This window comes from Periplaneta americana, chromosome 4 (genome assembly GCF_040183065.1).
Source record: "Periplaneta americana isolate PAMFEO1 chromosome 4, P.americana_PAMFEO1_priV1, whole genome shotgun sequence".
Taxonomy (NCBI): Eukaryota; Metazoa; Arthropoda; class Insecta; order Blattodea; family Blattidae; genus Periplaneta; species Periplaneta americana.
This window is the reverse complement of record NC_091120.1, coordinates 174,737,996-174,751,108: the sequence shown is the minus strand read 5'-3', so window position 1 is coordinate 174,751,108 and position 13,113 is coordinate 174,737,996. Positions and strand designations below refer to the sequence as shown.

At 33.6% G+C, this 13,113-nt stretch overlaps 1 protein-coding gene across 1 annotated transcript in view; it reads right to left on the bottom strand.

The window, feature by feature from the left end:
* LOC138698450 (dynein axonemal heavy chain 1-like) overlaps positions 1-13,113 on the bottom strand; it is a 629,600-nt gene that overhangs the window by 386,797 nt on the left and 229,690 nt on the right. The window contains exon 8 of the mRNA XM_069824385.1: positions 11,353-11,561. Coding sequence (XP_069680486.1) covers positions 11,353-11,561 — 209 coding nt within the window. The remainder of the gene's footprint in view (positions 1-11,352; positions 11,562-13,113) is intronic.

The window sequence follows — 13,113 nt, the reverse complement described above, 5'->3', positions numbered from 1 at the left end:
TAAATAAATAAATAAAAGCCATTTGTAAGTAAGTAAGGGCCTATGTACATATATATGGCTAAGAAATAATATTTCGTATCTATAAATTTGCAAGTGATACTTCGTATCTATAAATTTCCAGGCGAACAAAAAAAGTGTTTCACAAAATTATTTTCCATCGAAATAGAAAAATGCTTTAATAGCCTATATGTTTCTGGTTTGTAAGATCTTCTACTAGAGGATAAAGTATTAGTGAACTGTCAAATATTGTGAAAATAATAATAATAATAATAATAATAATAATAATAATAATAATAATAATAATAATAATAATAATAAATATAGTAATAATAATAAATATAATAATAATAAATATAATAATAATAATAATAATAATAATAATAATAATGAAATTAATCCCAATAATAATGTTGCTATACTAAATTATCATTTTTGTAAATATAGCGTATTACTTCTTAGACGCGCATACCCACTCCCACACACATAGAGTAGATCATGTTTGAACATGCATGCAAAAAGGAATCATAAAACACAAAAATTACCAATTTAAATATGTCACATTTTATACATTCATACTGTCTTTATAATTCACTCTACCGACTTACGAAATGCATCGTAATTGTGAAATGAATAAGTTTATAATTATATTAGCTCAATATTTTGGGTAACTTTTTATGTACGACTCATTATTGTTACAGTTTTTTTTTTTGTGCAATGGTAGGGTCTTTAATTTTCCTTTATTCAGGCCGTGGCTCAGAGATGTCGCTAGTGCTGAGAAGCGTAGACCACTTAGTTCGTCAGAGACTATCCAGAGTGCACCACATGCAATGAGTCTACAGAATGATAATGATTATGGTGATTATGACAATGATGGAAAGTTCTTAGGATGTCACAGGGCAACCGAAATACCGGGAGAAAACTTTTGTTTTGCCTGGACTTTTGGGGTTGGCCCAAACAAATTACAAATTCAGGGTGACTCGACAGAGATTTAAACTCTGGCCCACTGACTTATAAAGAAATATTATATTCTTCCGCTTGATACCACTTGACCATGAAAATACATAGCATGTCCAATGAAGATCTCATGCTTATGTGATTCACTTTATCTAACACTTCACATGTTAAAAATAAAATATATTGTATTACGAATAACAAATAATTAACAGACTATAACATTTGCCACATACCAACCAATACAATTTGTGGCTTCATCCAGAGAAACTCATACTTTCCACGCTTTTACAGTTTTTCTTATCCGGTTGAAAGTTGCTTCATGGCAAGGTTTTAAGTAATATCTGTGGTGCCCGGGTAAAGGGGTATAAGTCTTAAATTTAACTTTCGAGAAAATGCAAAAACAAAGTTTGCAACAAATCTGTAAATCCCAGTGTGTTTCTTTTCACAATGTACTCTGGTTATTTTGTCCGTCACTTAATGCTTTTGAAGTTCTATTACGAACATTTACTTATTTTTAATATTTTGATCATATTTTTTCTATTATAGTAAGTTTGGACAACTTATCCCCCTTTACACAAACTTACATACAACTTATCTCCTTTTACCCCAAAATATCTCTTACAGAATAAACACACAAAGCTCATATTATGAAACATAATTACTATTAAAAATTGCACAAATGTTTCAAGATGGCTGAACAGCTGCATTAAAAAAATTAGGCAAAGTTTAAAAAGAAAGTAAATTTCACTGTTCATAACACCAATAGTATTAGTAGTATTTCAATGTCAATAAAATGTTATTTTTTAAATAGTCTCTGCCTCAGTGTACCTAAGGAATGATAAGATAACATTTTCAAACTATAGAAAATAAGAACTAATAAGCACTTTCTTTAACACTATCAAAATCACAAATCTTCATCGACTTCTTCGATTGTGTCAGGATGGATGTCTCGTACTGTTGAGGTTGCTGGAAGTGCAGTGTAAAAGGAATTAAATATATTTGGAATGAGCAGCAGCAGGTCCAATAAATCTTTCTTCTTTTGACAAGAAATTCGTATAGGACCCTGATATGAAACAGGTAACTGGACTAGATTACATGATTATCCTCTTCGCCTGACATTCACTGTCTTGAAATCTTTTGATGTACCGTATCAAGTGTTTCTTTAAACAATACCATGTCAACATCCTTTGTAAATAATTTTAACCACTTCACAATTTTCCAGAGAAATCTTTCACCTTGTTCTGTGGTTTTCTTCATTTCGAGAGCATCTTTGAATAAGTCAGAATACACTGGTCTACAAAAATCTTCTTGTATGCTACTGAGAAAATTTCAAGTGTTCTACACTGAAATTGATGCGCTGATTCCAAATGCGTAAACTGATTTATCACAGCACGTCAGGTTTTTGAGTTATGGGACTGTAACATTAATTTTAAATCTTACTATTCATTAAATATCTGTATCGTAAAGCCAGAGATATAAACTGAGCTTAGTTTATATATTCTTTGTAAATTGTTATATTACATTATTTTAAATACATTTATACGAAGATATATACACTTACAATATGTAGTAAGGACTAAAAACTTTGTTAAAAGTGCTTGAGACCTTTGCTTTTCCGCATGTGGTTGATCGCTGTAGGAACCAGCAGAAATCACCCATCATGCTCGGACCGTATTGACCCTGATACCTGGATTCCATCGTTGATATGTCCTGATGGAACCTCTCACCATGTTCGTCACTTACAGCGCTGAGATTTGATGGAAAAAAAGTCGAAGTGTGAATGAAGGAAGTGCATTTTTAAAGACATGCAACAACCTAGATTCTGAAATGCTCTAAGCATGTCATATATTAGCTCAGCATAATTATCAACTCGATAATTTCCTAAAAACCTAGTTGAACTAGTACAAATGTGTCCCAAGCTTCGAGTTCAAGAACACTCAGTTTTGACCTGGACATAGTGTCACACATCATAATTAAAAATTAGAAATGTTATTATTTTAAAATTATGACGTTATAGAAAAAACAGACTTCAGATTTATAATCAGAACACTCAAATTAGGGTTGGTACACTTGTGCTTGTTCAGTAGTAAAATCACAATAACATAAATAAAATGAATCCAAATGTAATTAAAAATGTTATTATTTTAAAATTGTAACATGATAGAAAGAACGGACTTCAGATCTGTAATTAGCACACTCAAATTAGGGTTGGTACATTTGTATTTTTTCAGTAGCAAAATCACAATAAAATAAATGAAATGGATCTAAATGTATTAAAATGTAAAAATTAAAAATGTTTTTATTTTAAAATTGTGACGTGATAGGAAAAAAACAGACTTCAGATCTGTAATCAGCGCACTCGAATTAGGGTTGGTATACTTGTTTCTGTTCAGTAGCAAAATCACTGTAGACCAGTGATATTGAAGCAAGCCTGACTGATTCATTTCAGTCACTTTGACTGCCTCTTTGCTCATTGCAGCTGATTGTTAAAAGACTCAGTTGAAGGTATAATAATCCAAGATAAAAGAGGATTTCACTCTCCTCCAAACAAGAGCTCACTATGAGAAAATGATGGGTAACTATCAGTGTTGAACTCCGTACTCAGTTCGCCAGCATTATCACTTTCATTCCATTCAGATGTTAAATAACCTGAGATATTGATACAGCATCGTAAAATAACCCACTGATTGCATATTCTTTGCCTTGAGATTTTGCAAGATGTGCTTTATCAGCCAGACCTTGATATTGCAATAGGGACGCTTGAACTTCTGTCTTTCCATCTCCATCTTCAGGGTATCGCATGTGTGATATGTATCTACGAGTATTTTGGGATGCTTGATTTTTAGATTCAGTTCATGAAATAATTGTTCATAGGCTGTGCGACTTACTGGCTTCGAATTTCCACAGTATCGATTTAGAAGGAAGAGACAGTCTCATAAAATGTTGCCAAGAAACACTTTTTACATACATGAACCACCTGCCCATCAATTCTCAATGGATACTTCGATATTAAACAAAGTAGCTGTTATGCCATAATCTTGAATATTATTCGAATGATATATGCAGCATCAAATATGCAAAAATATTATTATTCTTGCTATGTGATATAGTATATTTGCCAAACTGCCAGTAAATTTTAAGTACGGTGTTACAGGTCTACACGTGTCTTCATCTAGAAGTTGTGTAAAAGGGTATAAGTTCAGTACCAAACATGTATGTACAATTCCAAATCGTGTAAATGGGTATAAGTATACTTATCTCCCTTTACCCGAACAAACATTAGCTTTTTGGGATTAATACCCCTTTTCACATCTCTATATATACTTTTCTGAACCGGGTGGACTTATGTCCTTTTACCCAATTATAGAATATGCCTTTCCGAACATCATGGAGTACGTAACTCTTTTTTAGATTTTTTGGACTTAGCCTATACCCCTTTACCCGGGCACCACATTGACTATCGGAGAACTTTCACATGCGTATATTTTTCAACAATTCTTTACATTCTTATTTTATACTTTGTTACAAGGAATAATGACATTGGACACAAATCAAGGAAAAATTCAGTTTGACTGTTGGGGGCATGTCTTTATTGGTCTTATTGTATTTAATGTTGCCATTGGGTTTTTTGCTGTTATGAAGTTTCTGATCTGAATTGAACGCCTTTTCTTTCTTCTTATTTCAATATGGCACAATTAACGAAGTACGATATTTTCCTGTTTAACAGGAAAATATTCCTTATTGAATTTCTCAACAAAGACATTGATCTAAAAATGCTTTGCTCTCCGTGTTTTCAGCATGTTCGCTATGCAAGCTGGAATTCCATTCATCCAATGAACGCATTCCAAACGTATTTAAAGAAGGTCAAAAACGAGTAGGGCCTATGTTTGAATATTTGTTGTTTGCAAAGTACGCCTTTTTAACTAGGTACGTATCTTAATCGGAAAGATCCAAGAAGGTTATTCTGAAGTAACAGATAATACACTGCTACAAGACCAGACTATATTGACAGACCCTGTTTTATGATGTCTTCACTATACACTATATAATACAACTAACTATACTGCAGTATCTGTGTAACCTGTGACTGAGCTCTACTTACAAGATACAAATTATAGAGCAATTTTTTATTTTAATTTTTTGATAAAAGTATCACGGAAACATCTCGAATTATCAAGAATGCGCAGTGAAATAATGTATATCTTGTACAAAGAGTGGAAATATAGTTTTTGCCGCAGAAAAGGTTGATTGCAAGACGATTAAACATCTTGGTCCAAAAAAAAAATATTCGAACGCCAGAGAATTCGAAATTTCCTTCCGTTGCTTCTCAAGAAGAATTTAGTGCAGTCTCTCTTAATGCCTCATTTTGATTACTGTGACACTCTCTACACTGACCTTAACATGAGACTGACAGACAGACTACAGCATGTTCATAATGCATGTGTTCGATTTATTTGCAACGTCCGTAGATCTGACCGTATCACACCTTCACTAAATATGCTGTCCTGGGCCCGTCTCAAAGAGCGAAGTACTATTCACTCTCTCACTTTACTCTTCAATATTCTTCAAACTTCTAACCCTAGCTACTTAGCTTCTCGTTTTCAACATTTGTCCTCATATCACGAAATAGATACTCGCTCACAACACCATATCACACTCTCCATTCCTAAACACAGAACATCCTTCTACTCTTCATCTTTCACGGTCTCTGCAGCTCGTCTCTGGAACTCTCTACCACAACATGTCAGAGACTGTCGGACATTGTCTAGTTTCAAAAATAAATTAAAATTGCACTTTTTAAATTCAGATTCCTTTCAGTTATAAGCCCTTTTCTCTGCGATAGTTTTGTAAAAATATAGGCTATATATATCTTTCCTTCCTTTCCCCTTTTTGTTCTCTTTATCAGCAGATGAATTTATTATCATAGCCTTTTTATTGTGGATTTTATTTAATATTCGTATTTCTTTTCTTTTTTATTATTATTTTATTACATTCCATTTTGTTATATTCTACCTTACGTTTTCCATATTAACCATTTGTACTAAATGAATTGCTTTCACTATATTCCAATGTATTTTACTTCCTTTTTTTATTTTTGTATTATTTTCATGTTGTTTAGTGTCGATTTTATTATGCTATTATTATTATTGTAATATGTTAATATTCTGTTCTTTAACTTTTTGTTAAATTTTAACTGCTTGTATACTTTGTGACCTGGTAGAGTGTAAGAGAAGGTCCTAGGCCTTAACTCTGCCAGTATAAATGAGTAGCTTAATATCAAAGACGGACATCTGACCTCAATCGAAATTTAGATAGCTGTGGTTTTTTACACAATTTTTCATGCTCTTTCCAGTTATAGTGAAACCATATACAAACTCTAACACTACATTTATAAAATAAATTGTGTTAAATATTACAAAAAACACTGTGAATTAAAAAATTGCCTCTAGATCAAAACTGTGGAGACGACAGATGTCCGTCTTTGATATTAAGCTACTCAAATAAAGAATTATTATTATTATTATTATTATTATTATTATTATTATTATTATTATTATTATTATTGGTAAGGTTAAACAAATATTCACTGGCGAGAAAAGTGTAACGCTTCAAATGATTTCAGAGGATGTGTTGGTAAAAAGGAAGCCATCCCACAAATAACAAATCAGGATTTGAAAATAACTAAGACTTGTATGTGTATGATTGTTCTTCTGAAAAGACACAGTTCTGAAACACTCAAAATCTGTATGCTTATTTCCAGAAACTTTTTAAAGACTATTATGTACAGAATCATCTTTGTGGCAGCATTTCTGGGTCATTCCGTATACATAACGTTTCAGATACAGACTATCAAATGGTACAGATGTTCGTTTGGTTATACTCTGCTTATTAAAGTTCTCTCAGTTGCTATTGCAGCTTTCATCGTAGTAGCATGTAATGATGTCGTTATTTCTTAAAGCTCTTCAATGTTAGAAGTTAAATGAATTCTGTTCAGTTAATTGCAGAGTACACATTTCGGAGAAGCATGCATATTAAACTGTGTATGTAAAGAGCTTGGTAACTGTATGTAGTGTGTACATTGTATACAGAGCAATAGCCTTCATTACGGACTCTCAGGGATCAAACTCTGTTATTTAGTATAAAGGTACGGACACACATCGCTACTTTTATTGTGCAACTGTTTAATGTTGCGCATGATTAGGTTCTATTCAGAGCAACTGTTTGAGCGCTTTCAATCGGAGAACTCCGGATTACCTCCGATTGATGCAGCGCAGGTTATATAATTATGTACTGTAGCGAAGACACACACTTTCCGTTAAGGGAATATGCACGTGAACGACCACAAATATTATCAGAAAATGCAGGCTCTAAATTTCTAAAATTTTATAAGGAAATGAACTCACAATTGAACAAAACTTACAAGGTATCACAAAAAGACTTATCAAAACTTAAATATCTGATAAAAGTATAAGAAAGGTTACTAAAAATATTTTTCAAACCAGTTTCAACAAAGTATGAAAAAACAAAAGAATTCTGCATTTACGTCATTTGGTAACCATAACATTGTTATGGCCTCTCCGACATCTTCAATATTTTTCCTGCATGTAATAAACACTTATTTCTGGAAAGTAGACTACACTCAGACATGTAGAGTTATTTATTTTAATAAAATTAATTTTTTATTTGTCTTATATAAAATATATTAAAAGTGACAATGTTTTGTGACCTAATTTTCCTATTTTCAAAGAAATGGGCATTATTGTAGTCTACCTTTTGCATAAATGCATGTTAAATCAGTGTATAACATTTCAGAATTATATATTTAATGGTTGTAGAGTTATGAAATAATATGTGTGAAAATGTTCAAATTTTGGAAAATTTAAATTAAAGTAAAAAGTGAATTCTAAAAAATATTATTAGTAACCTTTTTATGCTTTTATCAGATATTTAAGTTCTAATAAATATTGTTGTGGTACCTTGTAACTTTTGTCCAATTGTGAGTTCATTTCCTTTTAAAATTTTAGAAATTTAGAGCCTGCATTTTCTGAGAATATTTGTGGTCGTTCACGTACATATACCCTTAAGCATTTGTTTATTCGGAACATGTAGTGGTTCGATTTAGAATATTTTTTTAATAAGCGTGTATTTTGTTGTTAATCCTCTCATTTTTTACTGTCTTTCTCTCTTTTTTTTGACGTGCTACTTTAGCCGACAGCTTTTTTTTCTACATTTGAAAATTCATAGCATTTATGGGAGAGCGTTTTGGTTTCATGTTATTGATCAAATTAATGCAATTAAATTCAATTATTCAAAATCTACAGCAAAGGTAAACTTTTCAGTAGCTAATGTAAACATTTAGAGTTCTCCTAGAAACATTCGTTTATTCACAAATACATACTGCCAATATTAGTCTAATCGATTGAGTTTAACGTAAAATATATTAAATGGAATTTCAGAATGGAACCGAAGAAACATGTGGTATGAATGTGTTTAAAATAATTTATTCAGGCTCTTCGATACCTTTAACTATGGAAAACATTTTTACTTAATATTCATGAATATGTTCTATTAGAACATAGTATAATATTAATAAATATACCATAAAATAATAATCATAATAATAATAACAATAATGATAACAGTAACTTTTGAGGAATATCACTTTTGTTGACGTCGTACAAAATTTTGTCCAATATTCTTTTGAGAAGATTAACGCCACATATGGATGAAAATATTGGGGATCATCAAAGTAATTTTAGGCGTAATAAATCGACTATTGATCAGATTTCTTGTATTCAACAGATATTAGAGAAAAAATGGGAGCATAAGGGTAGAGTATATCAGTTATTCATAGATTTAAAAAATGCATATGACTCGGTTAAGAGAGAAGTTTTATATAATATTCTTATTGAATTTGGTATTCCCAAGAAACTAGTTCGATTATTTAAAATGTGTTTCAGTGAAACTTACAGCAGTATAGGCCAGTTTCTGTCTGATGCTTTTCCAATTCACAGCGGGCTGCAAGGAGATGCACTACAACCTTTACTTTTTAACTTTGCTTTAGAATATGCCATAAGGAAAGTCCAGAATAACAAAGAATGTTTGGAATTGAACGGGTTACATCAGCTACTTGTTTACGCGGATCAAATGAAAATGTTAGGAGAAAATTCACAAAACATTAGGAAAACACGGGAATTTTACTTGAACAAGTAACGAGATAGATTTGGAAGTAAATCCCGAAAAGACAAAGTATACGATTATGTCTCGTGACCAGAACATAGTACGAAATGGAAATATAAAAACTGGAAATTTATCCTTTAAAAAGGAGGGCAAATGAAAATATTTTGGAGCAACAGTGACAAATATGAAAGATACTCGGGAGAAAATTGAACGTAAAATAAATATGGGAAATGCTTGTTATTCGGTTGAGGAGCTATTGTCATCCAGTCTGCTATCAAAAAAGTTCAAGGTTAGAATTTATAAAACAGTTATATTACCGGTTGTTCTGCATGGTTCTGAAACCTGTACTCTCACTTTGAGAGAGGAACAGAGATTAAGAGTGTTTGAGAATAAGGTGCTTAGAAAAATAATTGCGACTAAGAGGGATGAAGTTACGAGAGAATGAAGAAAGTTACACAAAGCAGAACTGCATGCATGGTATTCTTCCCCTGACATAATTAGGGGCATTAAATCCAGACGTTTGAGATGGGCAGGAAGTGTAGCACGTATGGGGCAATGCAGAAAGGCATATCGAGTGTTAGTCTGGGAGGCCAGAGGGAAAAATACCATTGGGGAGGCCGAGACGTAGGTGGGAGGATAATAAAATGGATTTGAGGGAGGCGGTATATGATGGTAGAAACTGGATTAAACTTGCTCAGGATAGGGACCGTTGTGGGTTCATTTGAGGGCTGCAATGAATCTCCGGGTTCTCTACAAAGCCATGTATAAGTAAATAATAATGACAGTATTAATAATAATAATAATAATAACAACAACAATAATAGTACACAAAATTTAAAATACCGATAATGTAAATTGTGTCCTGGTAGAGTGTAAGAGAAGGCCCTATGGCCTTAACTCTGCCAGTGTAAATAAAGAATTATTATTATTATTATTATTATTATTATTATTATTATTATTATTATTAATGTAAATTGTAAACTATTTTATTAATAACCCCCTTGACAAAATTCTGCTACTTTAAACTCAATGAAAGAATTTCTATATGCCATTTTATCCCATGGACAAATACAGCCAGTCTCTCCGTTCTGTCGGCCTGCCGGTCGTCCTTGAGAATTCCGTCTTTCGATTGTCGCTTCCCCCGGAGCTCCGCATCCCTCCGTATAACCTCTCTACCACTTACCGTAGTACCGGAGATCATCTGAGGAGAGCCTCATCCGTAATATCCGATTCCTCCGTCAGCAGTATTCGTCCGCTGAGCAGCACTTCAACTGTTTAACTGCAGTTGAAAAAGTTGCTAGAGGTGAAAATTTGCGACAGGAGATTTCAAGTCTTTCCATATAAAAGACGCTACGTTTGCAGTCGCAATTTTTCCGAAATTTTGTATCTCTGTGTTGATTCTTTAATAAATTTTGTTGTTAAGTTCGCGTTGTGTTCCACATGATGAAATGCAAGAAACAGATTACTTATTAACTGCTGTAAATGAAGAACAAAATATCGAACTACAAAAAGAAAAAGGTGTTAGGTAGAGGGTGAATGAAAACAGAGAATAATATGAAGTGTCCACCGCTGTGGAATAACAATTAGCACGCCTGACCGTGAAACGAACGGGCCTGGGTTCAAATCCTGTTTGGGGCAAGTTACATGGTTGAGGTTTATACCGAGGTTTTCCGTCAACCCAATAAGAGCAAATGCTGGGTAACTTTCGGCGTTGGACCCTGGACTCATTTCGTTGGCAGTATGGATGTAGAACCGTGACTTCCATACAGATGACTTGATATGAAGTTCTATAGAGGCGGAGAACATGAGCTACAGTTTAGAGTAACTGAATAGATAGATGGCACCAAACAGTGGATGACGATACTTAGAAATTCCGTTCTGAGAATTTCAATAACAATTCCATTAAAGAAGTTCGCACAATAAGCTTCATGCCCTTGGGCCCTCCTCAGTAAAGAAAGAAAAGTCTGATATCAAACAATTACCTTACTACATGATTGATTATGAAAGGTGGTGGTAACTTGATATAAGAACGGAGATCTGTGTCCAGCATCGAAGCTATACTTTTCTGTTTCAGGATGTTACAATCTGGAAGTCTTGCTTTCTTATCTCAAATTATTAATTGAAATTATGGCAACTATGAGATTACAGGAAATTTCGTACTAAACGACATACAATTTGAAACAGTATAATTGGTTTCTAAATCAACCGCCCGCTCACCTCATCGTTATCACAGAATGCAGGTTGCTGCGCACGACCTTCACATAGGCGCTGAAGAGGTTGGCCTTCGTTGCCGGCAGCCCCATTTCCGTGACTTCGCCCTTCATGGCATTGAATATCTGGTCCAACTCTTCTGGTTGGTAAATATTAGGTACGTCTCCGGAATTGAGGATATTGTTCATGTCTTCCAAGAAAGACTCGGACTTTATCTGAAATGAGAAAGTTCGAACGAGCGTAATTTTCGTGCTATTGAAGTGCTTACAGAGTTACAATGGCTCATTTAGAAATATTTTAATAAGTGAGACTTAACTTTTAGGTTTCTTCTTTAACCACTATTAATCCCATTTAGAAATAGTGATTATTCTCGTCTAAATATCATCAAATTTCGCACACATTAATTATATGTTATTCGTCACTAGTGTACCGGTACCAAATTTAAAGCAAATATGGCTACTAAATATCTAGGAATACTAATTGACCAGCACCTAGATTGGACATACATATTGCATTTTTATGTAATAAATTACGCAAAATTATATATAGATTTTTATAGTCCCTATTTCGTTTTTACTTTCCTATTAATATTTTAAGACCAACAAACACAACTGAATACACGTTCACTTGACATTTAATTTGTGTAGTGAATATGCAGATATGCATTTTGTTCATGGATTTTGTGATGACAATGCATTGGTTGCTGTTGAGGAACACAGATGACGTTTTCCCAATCGAAGGGTTCTATCTATATGTGTGTTTTCCCGTGTTTAACGGATGTTATCTGGAATTGTCAAGCTACAAAGTGTTTGACTGAGATCTAAAAGAGAACCGGTACCGGCACCCGACATAAATTTACAATCCATGGAATCTACAAAGTGTTTCCGAGGTGGTGTTACAAACTTTCAGGGATTATGGCGAAGGACACATGTATCAATTTGAGATAAGGAACCATGGTCCGGAAATGACTGAGTCGAAAGTTATAAGCAAAAATAGTTGTGTGGAAATGGAATTGTAATTTGGCACCACGTGCCCTCCTTCCCTTAACTTTTGAAACAGTCGTGGAAAAATGATATGGACCGGATGTCTCCTACGTGGGTACTTGTCCCGATACAGTCTGTGAGCTTGTCTACTGTTCCCATTGGCTCATCCGTATTTGAAAATCAGGTCTGCTTATTCCGCTCTCGTGTACTCCTTCATTTCACTAGGACTGATCGACTGGACACTGCAACTTGTACACATACACTGCTGTCTACAGACGTGCATATAAGGACCGACCATGTCCGTTACACATCACGCTATCTGCATTGCTTTAGTGAAGTTTCTGTCCCCATCCCTCAGACAGCACATTGAATGGAATACTGTAAGTAGACAACGTAAACAACGTCAGATGAATACAGTATGTGTAAGATGTACAGATAAATACACATAAATAAGGTGTACAGAGGAATAAAACTATTTCATTTCCACACGACTATTTTTGCTTGTAACTTTCGATTCGGTCATTTCCGGACCAGGGTTCCTTATCTCAAATTTATACGTATGCCCTTCGCCATAATCCCTGAAAGTTTGTAACACCACCTCGGAAACACCCTGTGTAAGAAGGGCAACCTTAGTAATTTGTCTTGTGTAATTATTTTATTTTCTTACTGAGTTTGTATTTAATTATGAAATTAACTTATTGGAACAACACAAGATGCAGCATTTTCAATAATCTAACACATCACAATGTTCTAAAACGTAAAAATAGTTCTGTAATACCTCTCT